Below are 24,974 nucleotides of genomic sequence, written 5' to 3'. Positions count from 1 at the left end.
ACTATAGCTCATCTCAGGTCTGAAGCGGCTTTAAAATGCCAGCAAGCCTTGCATTAGAAACGTATTTAGCTTTACTTGTCCTATATATCCAACTAACAAGAGGCTTTTCTTGAAACGGCGATAACATTGCGACACTAAGCTTTGTACTTTATGAATGTTTGAGTCCGAATCCACTCTTTTGCTACACTGAGAAAGTCTAGATGGAAGAATAGAGGCACGACACTCCAAAAGCGAATCATGCAGAGAAATAATTCCAAAAGCGATCAGGATTTCCCTGTATATTCGATCAACGCTCTAGACATTGGCTCCGCGTTTCCTTTTATGATAATTGCAGTAATCGGAATCATTGGGAATTCCCTCGTAATTAGCGTTGTCAGAAGAACACGCAACATGCACACGACGACGAACTTTCTGCTGGTAAATCTTGCTGCTGCAGACATTGTCATTCTTCTCTGGAATCCGCGTTCGTTTGGATTCTTAATTTACTCTGTTCACCCAAGAGGAGCTGTTGGTGACCTGTTATGCGAGTTCTACACGGGAAATGCCATCATCAGTATTGCTCTAGCTGCCGCTATATTGACGCTAATGCTACTTGCAATTGAGCGCTACAATGCACTTGTGAATACAATGAAGCAGTTCAAAATCACGAAGCAAACTCTCCCTTTTGTGCTGAAAGGCGTTTGGGTGCTTGCTATCATCATCAGTATCCCTGACTTTTTCGAGAATCGCTTCAACGAACGCTACCAAAAATGCCTCTGTCCTTTTAGCCTTGAACTAGTGAGCAAACAAAAGATCCAAATAGCTAGTACTATCATTTGTCTTGGTATTTTACCATTCTTTGTTCTTTCATTCTGCTATTTTCAAATTCTCCATGGGCTTTTTGTTACTAACACTATCTGCGCGGGCAATACGGGAGTAAGAGATAATATTATCAAAAAGAAGCTGGCGAAACTTTGCATGACAGTAACCATCGTGTTTTACGTCTGCTTTGGTCCCTATGCTGTATTTATGCTTTATCTAGTAACCAAAAACCGCCAAAATATTGTTCAGGATGAAAGAGTTTTCTCCATCATTTTGAGAGTGTTCGAAATTTTCGTTACTCTCAGCTCGAGTCTGAATCCCATGGTATACGCTTTCCAGAGCTCCAGTTATAGAATTGGGTTCAAGAAAATCTTACGAAGAAAAACTATAGTCAAGCCGATTATTCTAGTGAAAATCGTGAATCAAAATCATGAATAATCAGTACTGCGCATTTGCAGAATTTTTTGGGACAAAAATATTTTCATGCACTCAATGCAAGAAAAAACGATTTCAGCTACGCTTCTTCGATCTCATTTCGGTAGCTTGAAGGCATCGAACTGATAAACTACTTCTACACAAAAGAAAAAGGATTTTATGGAATCTTGAAACAACCTCTGGTTTGATCAAAGTCAGTGCACGGCTAAAAACGCAGATGAAATTTACTTTTGAACTTTGTCCACATGCGATTTCCTATACTAGAACTAAACAGTAAAATAACCTGGCAAAGGGCAATTAACTGGGAAATTGATATTGAAGCAAAAAACTCTATATGAGTCGATTGCGCTATTTAAATATTGTTATATAGATCTTATTTAACCTATCACGACAACTAATCAGCAAACGTTTCGGGTCTCGTGTGTAATTTTTACCAGCTGTATGACAAGTTATTCAATGGAAGAACTTATGGATGATTGAATCGAACATGGAAGACGGTGTTTGTCCCTGATGCAAAGCAATGGGATCAGTATAGGCAGTGCTTGCCTGTCGTTGTAGGCTGGTAATGGTATTCATTAGATTCATGAGATTCATTCAGCTGATTGATACCAAGCAATAGAATACTCTCTGGTTGATAGCACATGACGGGCAGTGTTTGTCTGTTATTATAGGCTGGTAATGAGATTCATGAGATTCATTCAGCTGATCTATTCATTTAGCTAAGCAATAAAATACTCTCTGGCTGAATTGATAGTACATGACGGGAGGTATTACGTTTGACTGTCATTGTAGCCTTGAGATAATGAGATTCATGAGATTCATACAGCTCATCTATACCTAGGACAAGAATACTCCCTAGTTGATAGCACATGACGGGAGGTGTTTGCCTGTCATTGTAGCCTTATAATGAGATTCATGAGATTCATACAGCTCATCTATACCTAGGACAAGAATACTCCCTAGTTGATAGCACATGACGGGTGGTATTACGTTTGACTGTTATTGTAGCCTTATAATGAGATTCATGAGATTCATTCAGCTCATCTATACCTAGGACAAGAATACTCCCTAGTTGATAGCACATGACGGGTGGTATTACGTTTGACTGTCATTGTAGCCTTATAATGAGATTCATGAGATTCATTCAGCTCATCGATACCTAGAAAAAAGAATACTCTTTGTTTGATAGCATATGGCGGGCTGTGTTTGACTGTCATTGTAGGCTAGTAATGAGATTCATTCAGCTCATCGATACCTAGAAAAAAGAATACTCTTTGTTTGATAGCATATGACGGGCTGTGTTTGACTGTCATTGTAGGCTAGTAATGAAATTCATTCAGCTCATCGATACCTAGAAAAAAGAATACTCTTTGTTTGATAGCACATGACGGGGAGTGCGTGCTTGCTCTTTACTGAGGAAGGCAAATTGCAAAAGGAAGAAAGGCAGAAGGGATCTTGAAGAAGTTGAGATAAAGAAATAGCAGTCAGTACAAATACAATACCTGTAATACCACACTTTTAAACAAGGGTTAAACAAACTGTCTCACAACTAGTCTAAAAGGTATATGATGTCTTCCTGTCTCTCAGAAAAGTGCTATCAATCAAAGAAGGCGTCATCGTCGTAAGCAGCCTAGATTACGTCCGGTACAGACTACGCATGCGCAAAAAATAGAACCAAACGTATGAAAAGTAGCCCAACTTTTTTATTGCTTCGATGATACTATTTAGCTACAATTAGTACTTTTTATAGATTTACAGATTTCTATCTACCGGCTAATCTAAGTAGATACTTTTTAAAGTTTGAATTTAATACTGTATGTATATATATTGCAGATTCTTTTCTCGACATTTATATGCTCATACGGAAGAGTAGTACGATGGCCCATAGGGGACAACTGCAAACAAATAAAAGCTGCTGCAAAGAAATTATGATAGTTGAAAATAAATTGAAATTGCTGCAAAAGAATAAAAGCTTCTCCAAAGTAAAAACAAACATTACAAAACTTAATTTATAGCAAATTAATAAAAGTTGATTAAAAACTAAACCAGATACAATATACTTCGAGATAAAACACAAAGCTACTGCGTCATACTTTCTTGAATTTGAAGTTTCTTGTTGTTTTCTAAAGCACTAAGTGTCATAGAAGCGCCGGATATTTCATTTCGTTTGATGTCATACTGTAAGAATAAATTGAAGTATTTGGTCATCATAAATCATTATAGATCGGACAAACAAGACAAGTATCAAATGAAGACAAAGACATTGTAATGTCATTGTAATATGTAATGAAATAGTAGCTGAAAGCTTTCTAGGGACTGAGTTTTTCATAACTTCAAGTACAGACAAGGGCTGAGCTATCATTTCATTCATTACTCTGTAAAACATTGACAATATGAGATTGTTTAATAGCGAAGAATCATTTAGATAGCGCACGAACAGGCAGCATGAATATATTGTTTTCTTTTTGTCGTACATCAAACCTTTGTGTTCTTTTCTGGATGAATTATCACTTTGATCGATTTATTTGCTCGCAGTTCAACATGTGAAGATAAGTTAAGAAAATAAAACGAATGAAAAAAACCCATCCCTGTATTAATACTTCATTTTTTATGAATAAAAAACACTTCGAATTACTTCACCTCCCCTTCCCTACGCTATCTATAACACCACTACCCCCAGAAAATAAAACGAATAAAAAAAGACATTCCCTACATTCATACTTTATTTTTTTATGAATGAAAAACACTCGACTGAACCTCCCCTTCCCTTCGCTATCTATATAACACCTCCACCGCCAATAATGATCGAGAATTAAAAGGCTTGAGACCAAATTAACAGAACCATGTATAATTAGAAAATAATCCTTTACGTTCAAAAAATGACTCGATGATTGAATATCTATTGATTCTGAAATGCAAGGTGTATTGCTTCTTTGCTTTGAACGCATTACATGACATTCCCTTTTATGTTATTTCTTTCTCTGTAGTAGCGTTGTGCAAGTACCGACTTCTCCAATCGAAGCATTTCATACATACATCCTGTTAGGATCAGGTCAAACGTCGAACTTCACATGAGCCGAACCTGATTACAACCATGGATAACAAGGACCTTGTCTGCATAGTGTCTGCTTAATAAAGGGTTGTCTACTGAATAGAAGTTTGTTTTACAGTGAGTACAGTGGTACGCGTATATTAAGGGGACACCTTCACTGGTGCACACTTACAAAAGGGTGTCCAATGAATAGCGGTTTGTTGTACAACAAATATGAGAAGAAAATGTTGTGGCCGTGCAACTAGCTGTTTGTTAAATGATCATGTGGAGACGCAAACAAAATCGAGTTAACACTCTATTCTCTTCAACCATTTTCATAACAACTACAGCGGCGACGCGCCTAACTATGGCCACCCAACTTATTTCTCTACCAATGCCGTTGAATCCTTTCCCGCCAAGTGTTTCCGTCAATTAAAATAATTTGTACGAAAGATTCCAGTGTTAGCCAGAAAAGTAATCAAAATAGGTATCCCCTATAGGCAAATTCCTAGCCATTTATTTAAGTTTTTGTTGCAAAGAGTACGGTTAGGCGCGTCGCACTGTAAAAATGGCTGATTATGCTGCTGGTCTTATTTTCATGCTGCATTTTTTAAGACTCTCGTAGTTAGACACGACAAAAGAGTACCAATTTATCCCATATATCTCTCCTTGACCCTTGTATGGACCATTCAGATGTGACCAATAACAGCTATTGAACCACCAAGCTCCTTTGTTCTCTAGTGCACAACTCCCATTTCCACTGTGTTGATCATGATCCCTATCCCATGTTGAGAACGCCATCTGATTGTTTATGGTATTCATGACGGTATTTCCGGATTCTAATCCAAGAGAATCCCCAGCAGTACCATTGTACCCAGAGGCACTTAGAGTGTAATTACTCTCTTCGTTAGAAATGTTGAAGCTGTTGTATTTCGCATAGGCTTCATGGCCTGCAAATGTTTCTAGTTCCACCCTTAGTTCTGTTTCACCAGAAGCAGTTAAAATATGAATAAGATCATTTCCAAGCCAGAACTCTGCGTTCAGGTCACCGAAACCGGTTTTGTACTCGTTCCATCCACGATAAAAATCAACCGTGCCGTCTTCCCGCCTTTGGATCACAGCCCAACCCCCACCGTCCGTCGTTTGATCACAGTAGACTGGAAACGTTTTGTGGCTTTCTAGGACCACGTGGTATATTCCATCTTTGCTGAAGCCGTGGTTAAGCCAGTCTTTACAGGACTTCACTGTCGAAGGTAAAAATATTCGCAACAAAGGTTGATCAGTTTTACGTACTTAATTCTCGTGAAACAAACTTGTATAGAGCAGTTCCGTCTGCGTGCCGTGCCGTGACCGTGCAATGCGATTGGTCTGGCAGTGCCATAACTTTGGCGTGACCGTGTCCGCGCCGTAATCGTGCCGTGTTTCGAGCATTTGATTGGATGAAGAGTAAAAACTGCTCTGCTGAGACAAGAGAGGTCGCTTGAGGCAAGTCAACGCTATAGTGTAACACAACTTTAATAGCTGCGCACAACATTTTAAAATTATAGGTAGTGAGTTTTGCATATGATTTGCAACAAATGCCGCGGCAATCGATCTCGGCAATAATGCTTTAATTGCGTGACGTTCCCAGCAAATGAACTTTATATCATGTCCTGCTTACCAAGTTCAAGTGATATCATATTTTCCATATATTAATGACATTGTAGCTTCTAAGCAACGATGCATAACTCGGGACCAGTGTAATGGCATTCATGTTTTTCGGGTACCCCCCTTCAATCGTTTAAAAAATCCTCCCAATCCTCCTTTTCACCTTTAGCCCCCCATGTACAATTCCACTAAGAAATATTTGAGGGTACCCCATTTTCCCCTCCGATTTAAATAATGAATGGTCCCCTGTGAAGCTATCGGCAATTAAAAATCTGAAACTTCTTACTTACTTGGTGTTTGACAACCTGCCCCTGAGAAGCCAGGGGGACAAAGTAATGTATTGTAAGGTGAAGGACAAACGCTGTCACACCATCCACTTCCAGGTCCCATTGCATCATGGTATGTATGCCCAGTCCTTCGCACATAGAATGCAGGCTTGCTTGTTTTTGTGTCGTAGTTGAGTTCACAAAGTATGGTTGGTTTATTGGAGGTGATCTTTTCACAATTGATGGACTTGCAACGTGGCTCCTCGATGCATTTGTATGTACAATAGAGGGGTGAGGGGACACGGAATGTGGCAATAACGTGTCCTCGTAGAATAAAATCTAAATCAGTATAAAGTAATCAATTAATTATTAATCCATCCATCCCTCCATCCCTCCATCCCTCCATCCCTCCATCCCTCCATCCCTCACTCCCTCCCTCCGTCCCTCCCTCCCTCCCTCCCTCCCTCCCTCCCTCCCTCCCTCCATCCATCCATCCATCCATCCATCCACCAGAATAGCTAACTTTAATAGACCTATCCCGAATTTGCTTGACTGGTCACGAAACAATGGTTTCAAGTCGAGGTTGAACTTGATGAATAAAAGAATCAAGTCCAGTCTCGACTTCAAACCATTGTTTCGTAGTCAGTCAAGCGAATTCGGGATAGGTTTATTAAAGTTAGCTATTCTGTTATTTCATACGTTCATTTTGCTTCAATCCATTCATTGCCAATACTAGTATCTGAATGCACTTCTTAAGCTTGGCCGCAATGTTTTTTTCATTACAAACCACATATCATTCACTAAATTCATGGCTTTGTTCAATTGCACACAGCAAGACACACCGAAATAAATACAAATCACTAAAACAAAGAATCTTAATTATTCTGAAGAGAGTGAGACGTTATCAAAGTAACTCAAATCTTGCATTTTTTATTTAGAATTAAAATATTGCAACTTGCCTTTTTGGTATTCCTTGAATAATGCATTCCTTATACAAGGTGAGCGACACGGCTGTTGTGGTACGGATAGGATGGCTAGGAAACCAGGAACATGGATAAGAAATGTCCCAAAGATCAAGACATGTTTCTCAAGCAACATCCTGGAAATAAGAATAGTTTACACATGAATATAACTCTGGTATTAAAAAATATATTTAGCTGGAAAAAGGATTAAGGCCCTAAAAAAATTTCGTCATTATCAACGTGAATCGTAACAACTAATTGCTGATATTCACGAAAGAAACTTAAGTATTTAGACATGGATATTGAAATGATAAATCTTAAGTTTTAGTCCTTAAATTTAATTTTTCATTCCCGTCAGCTGCTTGCGTAGCATCGTCTTTTGTAAGTAGTGACTTGTAATGATTTATATACTCAAAACAACTCGTATTTTGAACCCGAAAAAATAAAGGCCATTTCCTTTTTTTTTTTTTTTTTCTTTCTTTTCTTTTCTTTTCTTTTCTTTTCTTTTCTTTTCTTTTCTTTTCTTTTCTTTTCTTTTCTTTTCTTTTCTTTTCTTTTCTTTTCTTTTCTTTTCTTTTCTTTTCTTTAATCTTTGGATCTAAAAATGAAATGAAAGAGAGGGCTCCATTTGAAGGTTTCCTTCGAGGTCTACGCTTTAATTTTCCTTCCTCCGCAAAGCCCAACACGCTAAATTCCAATTCCATCTTAGTCGAGTGTGTTAGCCGTGTCCTGACTGGGATCAACCATGAGAAAGCTGTCCAGAGGTTTTTTCAAGGTTCAATTTGCACATGAAAGTGGCGAAAAGGTGGAAGCATTTGTATTTCCAAAGCCTTTATCATAACACCCTAAAAGTGTCTTAATGCCATGTTTGCCTTAGATACCATTTAAGGGTGACCAACTCAATGAAATCTTCACTTATTCAACATTTAAAATATATGAATAAAAATATTAAAATATATAGATATGATAAAGGACAGTCGAAAATAAATCTTTAGAAAAGTAGGACCGTTTACCGATTGTACTAGTCTGGGATATTTTAAGATGAAAATGATAAGAAGATATGGAAAACGATATAATTCAGATTTTGTAATAAATGAATAATAAATAGACCTGTCGTCCGTTGCCAGAATTGAAAGCGCAAAGGAAGAAATGTGACTAACGCCATTAATTACACAGTGGAAATGAAGGCACTTTTTTGTTTGTATACTGTATGGAATAAAAACTGAAGAAAAATCGCTTAGTGATGAAGAAAAATCACACCAGCTTTACCTCTAAATGTTGAAAAATCGTAAGAAATCCTCTTTTAGCTACGTACGTACAAGTAGCTAGCTGGAGTGACCGAGAGTATAAAACCTATATAATAAGATATTTCTAAGTTTTGGCTAGCTGCCTTTGAGAGGTAAACGGTGCTGCAAAAAACTGATTACCTTAGATTTCGTTCAACTCTGTTGCTCTCTGTTTCTTGCGCCAAATAAATGCGAGTGAATGATGTTTGACTGTAGTTAAACAATCCTATGTTTCAGTGTCCACTGAAAGAAGAGCGATACAAAATCTATATCCAACTGAGCACCCTATAGAGAGTGTTTTTGAGATTTTTTTCTCGTCTTTTCCCCACTGGTGTGCTATTAACGGAAAAGATTAGATTTTTATCACACCTTGGTTGGATAAGGTCTCGTAGTATTGTCTAGCGTTTAGTTGTATTGATCAATGGGATTTGAGGAGATTGAGCTGGATTACAATCTAATGAAACATTCATATAGAGCAGGTGAGAGGAGATTGATCTTGGCATTGATCAACTTTGCAGCATCTAAGTGATCTAGATATGGGTCGGTAAATATAGTTGAAGGGTAAGTTATTGATTTCCTAGAAGAATTATTCTGGGGAACAAAACAATAGGCAATCTTTTCTTTCATAAAATAGCTTTTATTTATCTTGCGTTCTGATTGGCTGGGAGCGCGTGCTTTATGAGAACATACAGCACGCGCGCGCACTTTCAGTTGCGTCATTCCTATCCAAAAAAAATTTGTATTTTATAAAAGAAATAAAAAACTTGCTTACTCTGCTGTGTGGAGTTATAGAGCACTTGGGAATTGGCAGAAACATTCAAGAAGTGTCGAGAAGCACTCCGCTACGCGTCGTGCTTGTCCTAACACGTCTCTCGCGTTCTGACAACCCCGCGTGCTTTATGACTGCACACAGCACGCGCGCGCGTTTTTTATTTCATCCATTGCTTTGTCCCCCAAAACCATTCCTCTATATCTTGGGTAGGAGTACTAGGGCATTGCGCTTAAACGAAAGCCGAGTCGGCAGACAGTATTGAGAGAGTAGAGAGAAAGAGATATTAGGATATATATTATAGGGATATTATATTTGTAATTAGAAAACTCATTAATAATTCATGAAGAAAACACAATAGAAATCATGACCATGAAGGTGATTTTATATCTGATAAAGATTCGTCTTCATTTGCATAAACTTTAACTTGGATTTTCTCTATCAAACTTGGTTCATTTCGTAAAAAAATCGGTACACAATGAGAACAAACATCATAAGTTTTCTAAGCCGTTCAATAATCTCGCAGATCGTGGTTTATCGGGTCTAAAACCACTCGGCTGCGCCTCGTGTTTTATACCCGATAAAACACTCCTGCTCGTTTATTAAACATTACTTAGATATACGACCACATCAACAACGCTGTCAAACTTATCGTGTCTAAATAATAATATTATTATTATTATCATCATCATCATCATCATAAATTTTTTTTATCCTTTGCTGTACATATCAAGGGAGTCTTTTTCACTCGATATTTCTAGATCATTCTTCTAAAAGGTATTCGCAATATTCATCGTAATTATTAAGGAGGACTACGAACTCAATGAATTTTTTTCTCAATTAATATAATTTATGTAGTCTCTGAAAAAAAAAAAAAAGTATGAAGACTATCGGGGCCATATAAATAAGTTTAACCAAGTATCGAGTCATGTTAAGTTTTCATCCAAGTTAAGTGCCCTTTATATTAACGGTTTTCAACAATTATTTCGTATGCTAAACATGTGTTTGCTTTAATAAAAGGCGAACAGACAAGTTGTTGCACATTCAAACACAGCTTAACAGATGGGAAATTGCTTTGAATAATGTCTTTCTTTATTTACCATCGGGATATCGCATTAGGTGTGTTAAGCTAGTTAGATTGTTAGAGTCAATCATTTTTCATTCAAAATGACTGCCATTTTTTTTCCTAGCGATATTAACTGTAGTTTTATAGGCCAGATAAGCATGCAGATCTCTAATTGGATTGGCCAATTTCTTATCGCTATCAAATTGGTTTATATATGGAAACCATTTTAATGTTGATGATAGTAATTAAATGAAAATGTACGCAGCAACGTGATTGGGTAAAATGTATTTTCTCAAAAGTTGATTGGCTTAGAGCGGATGGAATCCATAAAAATACATGTTGACATCTGCATTTTTGAACGAATCGTTAACAGTCAGTTTTCAATCAGCAATTTGATTTTTAAAAAATGAAACAAATTTTTTTTAGTTCGACCAAGATGGCGTCTTGCACAAACGAAGAATATTCATTTTTTTTTTCCTTGATTGAACGGGCCGTTGATAAGAATACTCTATTATTGTAACCAATACTGGTTAAAATCATAGAGCAGAAACGAAGATGCCGTTTTTGTCTTATATTAATCATACGAAACCCTAGTCTCCCCACAGCCGCTTTCAGTGTCGTCACGCAACGCTTGTGCTTGTGCGCTTTGCTAGCTACTCAGGGGAGAAAGCGATGCGTGACGACACTGAAAGCGGCTGTGGGGAAGACTTAGGAAACCCCCGCTAATCTTCGTGTGAATGAACCCATTATTTTAATAAAAGAATTACACCAGAATGTTTGCAGTCATAAATGAATCGAGATACTTTGAGAAAGACAAATTTGACTGTCGAATATTACTATTTGACTTATATATTTAAATCTTTTGATCTTCGCGAAAGAAATTAAATTTCACATCATACAATATTTCAATGTAGAAGTAATTATTTGAATTGGTATTGATTGATATTCTCCTGATGGAAAGAAAGTTGGACAGTCTTTTATAGTTTTTTCATATTTTTTTTTTTTTACAATTCTTAGCTTTTATTTCTAGATATAATATATATTACTTATAATATTACTGTAGAATTCTTAGAAGTGATTGCGCATCCATCCTTAAGAAAAGGTGCGTTTTTATTTGTGGGGGAGGAGGGAGTGGAAATCTGGGGCTTCAGAGGGGAAGACCATGGGCCATCAGTAAAAATTGGATTTTTTGTGGAGGAATAAACCTTTATTTGTTTCCTCGATCGTTGACTTACAGTCAAACCAGCTCGATCATGTGTTTCTATCATGTTTCTATCAAGATCTAAAGATTCATTTCATTATTGGAAGTTTGATTTCCATCTTGCTTTGAAGCTTGCATTAATGAAACGAATGTTGCGAATTTGAATTCTGGGCTCGGATTAAAAGTTTATTTAGTTCTTCACAGATTCGTGCAAAGCTAAAATCATTTCGACAATTGATGGTTTTCACGGCGGCCATGTTGGAGGAACTTAACAAAAGAATTGTAAATAAATTCTTTTGTTATATCCAACATGGCCGCCATGTCTTTTGTTATTTAATTCTCTTGGAAATGGTTGAAACCATCTTAAAGTAGTGTTTGGTGTGTTGTTGTTGTTTTTGTTTTGTTTTGTTTTGTTTTTGGTTTTTTGTTGTTGTTTTGTTGTTGTTGTTGTTGTTGTTGTTTTTTCAAAAAACATCCTTTCTCAACTGAATATTTTGATGTTTTGAGGTAAAGACCGGGATTGAGATTTAGAACGTTCGTTTCATTAATGCAAGCTTCAAAGCAAGATCGGAATCAAACTTCCAATAATGAAATGAATGTTTGAACCTTGATAGGAACGCATGAGCTGTTTTGACTGTAATCGGAGGGTTATGAGTTCTTTACTGAATCGTGAAAGGACGAGGTCTGCAACCATTTTTAAAAACGCTGACTGTGAATTCCCCAGCCCTCCCCCCAAGAGAAAAATTTACCTTCCCTAACTTTAAGCAAGTATAAATTTAAACAATATAGATTTCATAAACTTTTAGAGAACTATGAATTAGTGACTGAATAATTTTCATTTTAGTTTGAATATATTAAAATCTCTAGTTATCCATGGCCAATCTTGTGCAATGCCACCCAGAAACGTACGATCCTTTTCGTCTTCATTTTGGTCCATTTTTTACCACAAGATCTGATAACCAGGAGCTGTATTAACTGTCGCTTGATATGGTACAGGATAGTTTAACATCGGAAAGTTTGGCAAATGATTGATGTCTTGATTGGGACATGTTTTGTATGAAGGGTATATTACAGGTCGTACCCTGAGTATCCCAGAATCCCATCACGCTTGGTGTTGGGGGCATTTGCACCCCATGCCATACATTCTGCTGTGGTACTCTTTCTATAAACATTGCGCAATCATGTGGAAGTCTGTTTTCTACGCATGGATAGTTGGTGGGCACCGCTGAGCACATGCCTTGTGGAACAGGTGCCCTAATGGTAGTTTGAGGGAACATTGGGTTCGCATTACAAGGATCTCGAGGATTTCCTGCGTTTACCGAGTTGGATAAAATCATTTTGCTATTATTCCCATGTGGGATATAGTTGCCGTTACTATTTATAATCCCTGATACATCTGCGCATGCGTTCTGAGAAGCTATTGTAGCGACAGGGTTAATATTTCTCTCCAATTGTCTTAACCCAAAAGTATCTTCACATTGTGAAAAGTACGAGTTCTGGCTTACACAAGAAATACCATAAGTACCACTAATACAACTACTGGGAGCTTGTAGCAGAGGTGCATTTGTCCCACTTGTTCCAATAAACTTGGAGGTGTTCTGAATATCATTGCCATTTGAAAACTGTGACATAATCTGAGGATTAGCTTCGAGTTCAGTAGTTGATACATGATCATTGCAGTTGTTCTTCATAAAAGCTTTGTTCAGTTCACCAATAATACCGAGGAAATGTTCTTGGCTTATACTTGGAGGTAATGGTACGCAACTCAAGGTGGAGTTTGGCACATTTGACGAATCTATGACAAATTATGGAAATATCTTAAAAGCTACGCATTCAAAATTCGTAAATTTTTGGCATCGACCAAATTATGCTTACATTTTTTGGTCATTCATGTTTTATATTACACTATTATGCCTAAGTGGGTAGGTTCAGCGTATTGGATTTGAAAATGAAAAATATCTAATTGGAGCGAGCAGACAAAAGTTTCAGACTGATCGTGTTGTCATGTTTTGTTGTTGTTGTTTTTTGTTTTTTGTTTTTTGCCTTCAGCACCTTGCGCATTATGCTATCGTGTTTTTTGGACGTCTCCTTCAAATTTCTAAACAAATTTTATAGAATAACTAAAAACAACCTAGCTATAGGCTGATCAAGTTAATTAGGCACGGCCTACAGGCACAGATCGTATTGGAATTTAGTGTGTTTGGTTTTGCGGAGAAAGGAAAACTGGAGAACCCGGAGAAAAACACTCGTATCAGGGCGGAGGGCGACAAATTCTACTCACATGTGAAGCCTAGTCTAGGAATCGAACCCGAGATCCCAGAGGTGAGATGAGAGAGTGTATTACAACTACAAACGCCCTTGAATACCGCAAATATCAAGTCAGCTCTATCTATTCTCTGCACTTCCAAAATACTATACAATGACTAACATCGCCGGAGCACTTACCAGATTGTTCTATGTTTGCATCCTTGAATACCGCAAATATCAAGTCAGCTCTATCTATTCTCTGCACTTCCACAATACTGTACAATGACTAACACCGCCGGAGCACTTACCTGATTGTTCTATGTTTGCATTTCCTGGTATACGTACTCCACTTGTGTAATCCCCTTTGGGCAAAGTGCTTCGCGAAACGGCATTATTTGCAAGATACCTAGTAAATATCATAAATATCGTGAGAAAGTCAATCCCAGAAATTGAAGAAAAAACAGCATATAGAAAGAATATGGCAAATCACACGAATGCAGACATTCCATGCCAGACCACAGTGGTCACATAAACGTGCAGACGTTGCGCCCCTCAAAGATAGACTCAAAACTCACTCAAGGACACAATCAATATCGAAATCGATGTACTGCTGAAGAAAAAGTAGCACCCAACCCACCGCTTTCAAAAATGTACAAAAGTTGTAAGAAAGGACGCATAATAAAAAAATTGATATCTTACTAAAGCACACTTACATTTTCTTTTCTAGTGTTTTTCTATTCAAACTATAACGTTTGGATTTTTTTGGCACCTTTCTAGTGAATCCTTCCATGCCCATCCTACTACGATTGATATCATATTGATACATGCTTAAGACAATTAGATTACAAATTGTTTTCGGGACCTGTTTTGGTAAATAGAAACATAACGGAGTTATGCGCGTGTGTTCCTGTACAAATGCGCGTTACGCGCAAGGACAAAACAAACAAAAGGAAAGGAATCAAAACACGTTCTATAGACAGCGCGCGCTTGCTTTTAAAAAGCGCGAGCAAATCGAAATAACACAGGTTGCACATAAAGAAAGGAAAATTACAGCACTTCACTTGCTTGAAGACGACTTCTCTGAGATTCACAGAGTCACAAGGAGTAACATAAAAATATATTGCCAAATAGATGATATGATAATATGCTTTTTAAAAAAAAATTATCTGAATATATTGGGGTTCGAAACCAAGGACAGAAATTCAAAAAGAAAAATCGATTCCACTTTGCCATACCCCCGAGACATCCGCAGAGCTGGGGCGTCGTATGGACTTCGGACCTGACGGCGATTAAATCCTTCTGCCCTTGGATGTACGAATTACGCAAGAAAATGTTCTAGCCGAAGCATCAGGGGAGAGACCAGCCGGCCCCCAGACCATATCGGCTAATCCCTTGCATCTATGCCACGCACGGAATCGGTTGAAATTATAATGTTAAAAAGTCTAGTCTATTCGGTGCATTGTTTTCATGGCTATTGTTATGTTGATTCGCCTAGAACCGTGGTCTAGTGGAAAAAACTTGGGTTTCAAAGACACTGAGTCAAGACCGGTATATAAGTTAGTACCTGGATGGGTGGACTGAATCTTATGCCTACTCAACAGTATTTTTTTTGCAAGTATTTTTGCATTCTAAAAAAATTCTAAGCTTCTAAAAATCTACGTTATATCAATTTTTTAAAGACAATTTTTCTAACGCATGAAAAAAAAAGATTTTTGTAGGGATTTTGTTTCGACTTTGAGAGCATTGAACTGGTCAAAATATGCGGCACAAATCAATGCATTTTTTTTGTCCTTTTGTCAAAAATAACCACGTGATATTATAGTATGGTTTACTAGCTGGTATTTGTGCAATAATATAATGTGCAAAGAACTATTATTTAAAATTTTACTTTAAAACATCGTAGTTTTTAAAAAAAATTTACCTAAAGTAGCCAGTCACCTTAAGTTACTATTGGGTTGCCTGTGGTATTGCTGATCTGTTGTGCAATCATATCCCAGCATACTTTTCACACCGATCCAACATGGAGTACGAACAAGTCATTCCCAGCGAAGAACAACAACAAATGATGTGAGTTTACGACCTTATAAAATACTCCAATCACACCCCCCAGTAACCTTCACCTTCATATGTCCCTATTCCTATTAATCTAACTCAAATTATTGACTTAATCGCAGTCTTTGCTGCCAGTGTGGCGTCCCAACACCACCGAACACGGCCAACATGTGCGTCGGTTGTATACGAACACAAGTAGATATCACAGAAGGAATCCCTAAACAGAGTAATCTATACTTCTGTAAGGGTTGTGAACGGTAAGTATGGAATTTTTAGTTGCTGTGGATTATTTTTTCTGGTGTTTCTATGGATTTTTTTGTTTAAGTAATTGAAATTATAAAGAGAAAAAAATATTTCTCAACTCACGTGTACGACCTACTTTATCATGTGTACATACAATTTGTACAGTGTATATAAAAACATGGAAAATATCTAAAAAATTTAAACTTAATATGTGTTTGTAGTTTTTGAAGTTTTACCAATTTGAATAGTTCTTAGATATTATCATGATCATTTCATTTTTAAACTTGTTCAGTATGATTTGCTCAGCAAGTAGACATCTTTAGTTATCAGATTAATTTACTGCCATATTCATGAAAGCACAAGACGTCTTGGTATTTAGCTTAGAACTGTCAATCAAAAAATACCAACCAGACCACATTGGGAATTTGATTGACGAAACAACAAGAACAAGCGTAATATTTTGAAAGTCAGACTAATATTTTCCTGTCCAGCTTTACCAAAAGGCAGGATCTACAACCCCCCCTCACCCCCCCCCCTCTCCTTCCCATTTATTTATACCAGCTGTTATTTAGTTTAATAATTATTCATTATCCTCTATGCCTTTGTGGCACATAGAGCTGTACACCAAGGACTTCAGTATAAGACATTATTTATAAATATTGCTTCAATTTTTAGGTATCTGCAACCACCTGCAAACTGGGTCACATGTTCACTTGAATCTAGAGAGCTACTTGCAATTTGTTTAAAGAAACTAAAAGGTTTAAATAAAGTAAGTGTATAGCAGTAAAAAGGTACACAGAATGATATAGCTTAACCTACTATAAACAACAACTTGTTGTTGTTGTTTTGTCTTGATCAATAACCTGTGGTTAAAGGTTTAGTCTTTAGAGTAGGAATCATGATATGAGTAGAATCAATAATTATTGTTGGTTTTATACTTTCAATTTTCTTTTTTCCAATTTCTTCATTTAATTATCTCCCTTTCTAACCTTTAAAGTTCAGTCTGATCATGAAGATATTAGCATCAGGCTGTCATAAAACCAAGACATTTTCTTTCTTTCATGATTTTTTATTCTAAATTTTAGGTTCGTTTAGTTGACGCAGGCTTCATATGGACAGAACCACATTCGAAAAGAATAAAAGTCAAACTGACCATACAAAAAGAGGTATGTTACTGCTTTTAGAAGTTGTTGTGGGTGGGTAGATAGATAGAGTGAGGGAGGGAGGGAGGGAACAATTGAACGAACATTGGATGGAAGGATAGATAGATGGATGGATGTATGGATAGATAAATGGATGGATGGATGGATAGATAAATGGATGGATGGATAGAATAAATGGATGAATGGATGGATGGATAGAGATGAATAGGCTCTTGGGCAGACAGAAGATCAATAGACAGATACATGGATGGGTGAATGGATGGATGAATTAGCCAATTTATCAATCAGTCAATCAACCAAAAGATTACTTTTCAATCATGGTGATTTTCAGGTGATGAATTCCACTATCTTACAACAAGTGTTTGTAGTAGAGTTTGTAGTACAGTCCCAGATGTGTGATACTTGTCACAGAAGAGCAGCTCAAGACTTCTGGAAGGCCACAGTACAAGTCCGACAGAAGGTCTGATATATTACACATTAATTAATCATAATTCATAAATAAGTCATTATCTTTTATAGCAGCTGTTAATTATTAATTAGATCATATATGATAATCATGAATGAAGTGTAACGGAAGCATTTTGATATCTAAAATCAAACAATAACAAGCATAAGTCAATCAAGATTATAGTTTTTTATTTCACCTTGAGACTGCTTTAGCAATGTTTTTCCATTTCAGACTATACTGGATGTCATATAAGATTATTTGTTTGAATAATGTATTATCCATATTCATGTGTCTCCTCGTGTATGCACAAAAATCATACTCTAGGGAATGACACATGGTCTGAAATGTAAGAAAATATCATGTTCAAGCTCCGGAATGATGCATGGTTCGATATGTAAGAAAATATCAGGTTCAAGCTTAAGAGGTATAGACTATTATAGAGAGTTAATTTAAAAGACATAAAACTTTGATGAGATTGATTTTTCTTGCTTTATTACTTTAGGTTACCCATAAAAAGACATTCTTGTACTTGGAACAACTGATAATTAAGCATAATGTTCATGAAAAAGCAGTGAAAGTCAAACAAGAGTCAGGTATAATTAATTTTTCATTTTTAAAAATTAGATCATGTAATTTTGTTTTTTTCATTTTCATTTTATTTTCTAAACCAGTCTAGACAATTGCATTAAGTTACAGATACTGGTCGATTTTTGTTTCTTACTGATAAGATAACTGTGATTCTTTCGTATCAGATGGTGTTGACTTCTACTTTGCATCTAAGCAAGATGCCAGAAAATTTGTAGAATTTTTACAATCAGTTATACCTTGTAGGTATGTCATGCACAGCTAGTCATGAAATAAATGTGATGTTGCAGTAATAAGCCTGGTTCACACCAGCATCGCAAGCGCAAATGCAAGGGAAATACGTGTGAACTATGAACAAGCACTACTGTGCATGCGTATCTTAATTTACTTGCATTTGCGTTGCACGTGTGAACATTGCTTGTGTTTGCATTTGTGTTGCTCATGTTTTAGCCATTCCAAGGTTGAGGAATAAACTGGATAAGTTGGCATTGTATGACTCTTTAGGAGATATACATACCATATTTCAGAGATGGCATCTGTTTTGTCCCTTTAAACAGTCGCACAATGCACTGCAATGCCAACTTGAACGGTCAGTTTTGTTGTCAACCTTCAGAAGGGCTAATGGCTCACACCCAGACAAACTGACTGAATGACGTAATAAATGAATGAACTGATGATGGAGGAATGAATGAACTAAGAAATGATAGATGGACATATAAATGAAACTGAGTGGGTGTGTGCAGAGTGAATGAATAATTTAATGAAGGAATGATAGACACACAGACAGATAGATGACCAATTACTAAGTGTGTGAATAAATGAATGATTTAGTGACAGTGACTGAGTGATTGAATGAACATTAATGGACAGATGAATAATAAAAGATGATAAATGATTGAGTGCATGTTACAAGTGAGTACATGCATGGGTTTTAAATGTTTTAAATTATTTATTTTTAGGTACAAGACTTCAGAAAAGCTTATTTCCCATGATATCCACAACAATACTTATAACTACAAGTACACCTTCTCAGTGGAAATAGTTCCAGTGTGTAGGGTGAGTACTGGAGTTTTGTTACTATAGGTATCTCAGCTAGGGTAGCAAAAATACAATGTTTTTGTATGACAAGATATTTCTATTCCTCAAGGAGAAATTTTCATTATTTTCTTCTTTCTATTTTTTTAAAACCATTATATTGTTCTTGAAAACATAGATCATATGAATCTTACCCTGATGCATTAATACATGTTCTATATGTAACATAGTAAAACCATATCAGTTTTTAAATCTGTAGATTTACAGCATGTATTATCTATTTTTTTTAAAGGCAGAAGTTGTTTGCTTGCCACTGAAGCTTGCACGATCATTAGGAAACATCGGGTAAGATGATACTTGATTAAGTGGGTATTACTAACTTGCTATTTGCCAGTCCTAAAACACTTCTACAATTTTTTTATTTCTTTTTACTTTTAATTGTGCTTATGACTGCTAACCAATTCGGTGTCACTAGTGCTTCACTCTGAAAAATACAATTTCTTGAACATTTAGCAACTTTTTAGTCATTTTTCAATTTTAATTATTAATTATTAAAACCTTTATGTCAATGGTAGGCAAATGGTGATATGTAATAAAGTTACAACATCGCTACAGCTTATTGATCCCGCTACTTTACAAGGTAAGCCTGATTGTGCACAAATGATTTTTGTGATGGGTTGCCTGTGGTAACTAATAACACAGGTATCCCATGGAGTTCAAAACTAACAACATTTTAAAATCTTGTCTTATATAAGTGGCTGAGATTCCTGCAAATGTGTATTGGAGAGCACCCTTCAAGAGCTTAGGGTCTCATAAAAGCTTAACAGAGTACATGGTGCTGCAAATTGAACCAGTTGAAAACCAGAACAAGAATGCTTCAATATCAAACCTCAGTGCAAAGGTAGAGATTAATTACATTGTTAGTTTACTTAGGCCAATTTTTCCCTTGTCCAAAAAGAAAAGTATAATCAATCTTCAAAAAGATTTTTAACAAAAGAAAAATCTATGAAAAGTACAAGAAAATCGTGGTCTAAAATAAATACTCTACTCTACAGTGCTTCCAAATCAGACATGCATGGTACAATAGCATGTACATGGTACAATTTGCTGCTCCAACAAACTGACTTTTTGGTGGACATCAATTATAGTCTTCCAAAGGCACATGGGGTCCTCCTAGATGTACCACAAACTTATTATATTCTTTGTTTGCTTTATGCTATATGTAACTTGGGATCAGACCACAGGGCACCTGGCTTGGTGATGCTTATTGGGTAAAAGGATCACGTTTCATATCTTGATGACATTGAAGAAATAGAAAACGTGTGCGTGTGCTGTGTGCTGTCATAAAGCACACGGGGATTGGCAAAACAAGAGAGAAGTGTTAGGAGAAGCATGACACGTAGCGGAGTGCTTCTGGACACTTCTCGAGTGTTCTGCCAATCCCCAAGTGCTTTATGACTGCACACAGCACAGCAAGCAAGTTTTTTTATTTCTTTTATAAATACAATGTGTTCTCCTAAAGCACGCGATCCAAACCAATCAGAGCACAACATTCATAACAGTTATTTTATGATACATAATGATCGTAACTCAATACACCCATATACGAACGGTCACTTCATAATAGGATTTGTAATGCAATAGTGTTAGATTAAGTTACGTATTACAAACACTGGTGTTCCATTACATTGTGACTGTTTGTATATGGGTGTATGTATAAATGTTATAAATATCTTACAGCATGTCCTTGCTGATGTGTGGTTAGCAAAGATGCAAGATATGGGCTCTAATGACCAACAGTACCACTGCCGAACACATCTGGGACTAATATTGAAGCCTGGTGATATAGCTTTAGGGTTAGTACGGTAGTACTCCATTACACCTAACAAAAATCCCATGACATTGGTGCAGAGTTCTCAATAGTAGCTGGTAGCCAGCGAATCTTGCCAGGGTCTTACATCAACTTGCCGCCTATATTGGCTAAAATTTCCCAAAATTTAGGGAAAACATGAGAAAAAATTGCTTGCTGCTTCCTCCTATGTATTACATTTTGCTTATTACCTAAGCTGGTTATTGAAAACCCTGTGGTGGCATGCAGAGTGCTACACTCACTAACACTCAACACTATGTAGCTGAATCTGGCATGTGAGTTGAGTTTGTTTGGTGTTATGTTCTCCCTTTTGCCACAAGGTTTCTTCTTTGAGTTTTCTTACTTTCCTCCTTAAAATTCAGGGATGAAAATAGACCTTATTTGTGGTGATTGCAATGAATTCCAATTTCAAACCATTCATTCATTAGAGTATCATTTCTTTGTTTAAAAGTCATGAATAAGAAGATCCTCAAATATGGATACAACTGAAACAAAGAATCTTATTCTCAGGGGAATGACACGTGGTCTGAAATGGAAAAACATTGCACCTATAATTACCATAATTATACATAAATATTATTAATAGAGTGCAAACAATTACACGTAATCCGTGAAACACTAATTACTAAATAGTACAAAATAGTGCTAATTAAACAATAGAAAACAATGGAATTTGCATGAAATTGTGCTATTTAGTATTACTAAAGTTTCACGGATTCTATAATAATAAATAATAAATCATCTTTAATGAGGATGGTCACTGATCACAATCAGTGGTTTACAGAAGGGACCTCAAATAAATATATAATTATATAAAATATATATTATAAAATTACAGTATTTCATTGTGATTTTCTTTCAGGTATGATTTCACCAGCACCAACATAAATGATGAAAATTTGAACAAAATGAGTCCAGATAAGATTCCTGATGTAGTGAGTTTTAATCTTTTTCTTGCTAAAGTAATAGTTATCTACAAATTTGCTCAAAGACGGTCTACGCCCATGTTGACACACCCAACCAACCTCTTCATAAAATTGATATGCAAACCAAACACCTATGACAAATCAAGTTCTCTAAGAGAACAGTGGTGTTTAATGTAACAGTAGTGCATCGCGTCTCACCTCTGGGCTGTTAGGCTTCAATTTTAATAATTTGTACATGGCATTATTAGAGTATAGATTGTTGATCGAGCCTGGCCTGTTATTTGAGGGTTTTTCTATGGGCTCTCTTTTTTTTTTTTTCTTTTTCTTTTCAATTTATACATTTACGAGCTATGGGCTTCATTAAATATTTTTTGAGAGTATATAACATGTAACTCAAGGTGTTGTCTTATGGATGCATTGCACTTTTTCATTCTTTCTCCACCTTTTCTGTCAGATCCTGGTAAAGAAATCTTATAGTGATAAGAAGAAGAGGCGTCGAGCCAGAAACTGGAAACTGAAGATGTTAGATAAGGAAGTGGGTAAAGATGTCAATCAGGAGCATTTTGAAAGGTCAGGATCTACTTAATTAGTTTTTAAAACAATATCATTCTCTCCTAATTTTTTGTTTTTTTGTTTGTTTGTTTTTTGTCTTTTTGTTTTTGTTTTGTTTTTTGTTTTGTTTTTTTTTTTTCTGTTTTTTTTTTTTTTTTTGTCAACAAATCTTATTTGCAATTAATTAATTCGTTTTAAATTCCAGGGACTACGACAATTTCCTGGAAGAATTAGAGGAAGACAAGGAGTTCAGAAAGAATGTCAATATTTACGTTGGTAAGATGGTGTATTTGTTTGTAAACTTGAAACAGCAGATATTATGGATAATAGATAATACAAGCATTCACCATTTTCCAGACATCGGTTCACTGGTCAAACATAAAGCATTCAGTCAAGCTTGCAGACTGGGTTCAAATTTGAATAATCCTTTGAAAGTACCTTGGTGCCTCGCTTGAGCACTTTTTGTGTTTGACCAGTGAACCAATGTATGGAAAATGGTGAATTGTATCGACCTGATAGCCTCAATTGTATGAATCTTTAAACAAAATAATATCTTATCGTGGGCTCAACTGTAATGAGAGCTTTTCTGCCTTTAGTACTAAAATCAATCTCCTTCTCATCTTCCCAAATCACAGATCCTATAAACTTTCTCTGGCATATAGAGCAGTTTTCGTGTGACTGTGAAAAGCTCAGTGCCATATGCGTGCCGTCCCATGACAGTGATGTTTTCTAGAATTTTAATTGGCTGATTGTTTTCACACGCAATGTGATTGGTTTGGCATTGCCATGAACTTGGCGTGACTGTGTCCGTGCTGTGTTTATGCAGTGTTCCAGTTATTTGATGGAGAGTAAATTCTCAGTCCAATGTGATTGGTCTGGCGTATCCCTTGCCGTGTCATGGCTGTGTTCATGCTCGTGAATTTTTCATAGTCATACACTTTGTACTAATATCCATGTCGATTTATCATAGATCGCGATCACATCCCAGAATCAGATAATGATGATGATGACATTCCCAAAATCAGTCTTCAAGAAATGCTTGAAGACCTCAAACTATCTGATGCAGAACCACAGGCAGAAATGGACGTGGCCAGTAGTGATGCCATGGCAACATAGTAACAAATACATTCCTATATCTCTATGGTTTACAAAATGTATAACTGCAAGAGATGCTTGGAGACAATAGGCCTTTTGCATGATGGAATCATTTTATCACCACTACCAAAATGCTTCATGAATTTTCTTTCTTATTTAAATTTGTATTTCCTTGAGAGAATAATAAGACAATAAATTGGTGCTAATTAACTGTACTAAAGAAAGACTTAGTGTGCAAGGGAGGTTTGTAGTGAGTGTAAATGATGCAATACATGCAAGTGTGACCTGGCAGGAATTCAGTGCCCAGTGGGAATACCATAGCTAAAAAATAATATAAATATGCTCGATCCTATATCCGTTAACTATTGCCTGAAGACCGCAACCTTGTAGATTCAAGCCACAGTAAGAATAATCTATCAAAATACTAGTGGCAATGCTATGATAATGTGCAATACACATGCATGTGTCTGTATTTTAAATCTGTAAAACACTAGGCAGGTGTTCCTAAGCTTGCTTCAATTTTCTCATGCTCTATACTACAGCTTCCAGAGTGTTTATATATATCACAGCTCTTCTAGCAGAAACACAACACAAGCAACATGATGAAATATTTTTGAAGATTTTACCTCTGTTCTCTGATATGCATGTAAGCATAGGAGCCAGCCAATTAAGTACACATTGTATCAAGTAATTCATAAGGAAAAATATATATAAATAAATTAGGGAAAATTTGGTTGAAAAGACGTTTACTTGACTTTCACACTTGGTACTAAGAAGATGGCTAATCATCGTTGTCGACTACTTGCAAATACAAAGTTTCCTCCAAACTCATTTTGAGTCTGTATTTTCCCTACCTTGGGCACTTGTAGAGAGGAGGGGGGGGGGGGGGGCGACACTGGAACTGCATGTTGCTCTATGTTAAAGTTAAATACTGAGAATGGTCAGCAGACATTTGAGGTATTTAACTGAGTTATTTCATACCTGAGAAGGTTTTCACACAAAAAAATGTTGCACAAGACATTAATTCCCATGAGGGAGTACTGAAAAAAATGCTTGTCAATTCTTTTTACACATTCAAGGACAATATACATTAGTATTCAAGGGATAAATCCTTGGGATAGTGGGCTTTATCTTTATTTATTTTCAAAAATAATAACGGTACGCATTTCAGACCATGCCATTCTCTTGGAAATAAAATTCTTTGTTCTAAAGAATGTTATCAAGATGTGATATGGTCTGAATTCGAAAGAAAAAAGTGTTGAACCTTGAAACAACTTCTGGGCTGATCAAAGTT

General features: G+C 36.3%; 3 protein-coding genes across 3 annotated transcripts; 2 read left to right on the top strand and 1 right to left on the bottom strand.

Moving 5' to 3' along the window:
• On the top strand, window positions 1-1,259 carry LOC116306794 (QRFP-like peptide receptor). The gene has a single exon (XM_031716888.2). The coding sequence runs from the start codon at window positions 238-240 to the stop codon at window positions 1,237-1,239; it is 1,002 nt and encodes a 333-aa protein (XP_031572748.2). The 5' UTR covers window positions 1-237; the 3' UTR covers window positions 1,240-1,259.
• Window positions 1,260-3,940: 2,681 nt separating this feature from the next.
• LOC116306796 (microfibril-associated glycoprotein 4) lies at window positions 3,941-7,278 on the bottom strand. The gene is made up of 3 exons (XM_031716890.2): window positions 7,140-7,278; window positions 6,205-6,519; window positions 3,941-5,511 (listed from the first exon to the last, which is right to left on the bottom strand). The coding sequence occupies exons 1-3, from the start codon at window positions 7,276-7,278 to the stop codon at window positions 4,844-4,846; spliced, it is 1,122 nt and encodes a 373-aa protein (XP_031572750.2). The 3' UTR covers window positions 3,941-4,843.
• An 8,453-nt stretch (window positions 7,279-15,731) lies between these two features.
• Window positions 15,732-24,421, top strand: LOC116306795 (60S ribosomal export protein NMD3). Its single transcript, XM_031716889.2, has 16 exons — window positions 15,732-15,778; window positions 15,886-16,020; window positions 16,682-16,775; window positions 17,092-17,172; window positions 17,501-17,629; window positions 18,120-18,210; window positions 18,370-18,448; window positions 19,162-19,258; window positions 19,530-19,582; window positions 19,813-19,877; window positions 19,993-20,138; window positions 20,978-21,093; window positions 21,970-22,042; window positions 22,488-22,603; window positions 22,791-22,861; window positions 23,556-24,421. Exons 1-16 carry the CDS (start codon window positions 15,732-15,734, stop codon window positions 23,699-23,701), a joined length of 1,539 nt encoding a protein of 512 aa, XP_031572749.2. The 3' UTR covers window positions 23,702-24,421.
• The last annotated feature ends 553 nt before the right edge of the window (window positions 24,422-24,974 follow it).

The sequence above is a fragment of the Actinia tenebrosa genome, unplaced genomic scaffold, assembly GCF_029948245.1.
Source record: "Actinia tenebrosa isolate PJP-AT-01 unplaced genomic scaffold, QUT_ActTen_1.0 PGA_scaffold13__45_contigs__length_12533684, whole genome shotgun sequence".
Classification (NCBI taxonomy): Eukaryota; Metazoa; Cnidaria; class Anthozoa; order Actiniaria; family Actiniidae; genus Actinia; species Actinia tenebrosa.
This window is presented reverse-complemented; position numbering and strand designations above follow the sequence as displayed.

Excerpts from the sequence above, each read along its gene's own strand:
- LOC116306794 (XM_031716888.2), top strand. The coding sequence starts at position 238 with ATGCAGAGAAATAATTCCAAAAGCGATCAGGATTTCCCTGTATATTCG.
- LOC116306796 (XM_031716890.2), bottom strand. The coding sequence starts at position 7,278 with ATGTTGCTTGAGAAACATGTCTTGATCTTTGGGACATTTCTTATCCAT. Across the intron at positions 6,520-7,139 it reads ATTCAAGGAATACCAAAAAG|ATTTTATTCTACGAGGACAC; the intron begins GCAAGTTGCAAT and ends ATACTGATTTAG. Across the intron at positions 5,512-6,204 it reads GGCAGGTTGTCAAACACCAA|TGAAGTCCTGTAAAGACTGG; the intron begins GTAAGTAAGAAG and ends TACCTTCGACAG.
- LOC116306795 (XM_031716889.2), top strand. The coding sequence starts at position 15,732 with ATGGAGTACGAACAAGTCATTCCCAGCGAAGAACAACAACAAATGAT. Across the intron at positions 17,173-17,500 it reads AACTGACCATACAAAAAGAG|GTGATGAATTCCACTATCTT; the intron begins GTATGTTACTGC and ends GGTGATTTTCAG. Across the intron at positions 18,449-19,161 it reads CAATCAGTTATACCTTGTAG|GTACAAGACTTCAGAAAAGC; the intron begins GTATGTCATGCA and ends ATTTATTTTTAG.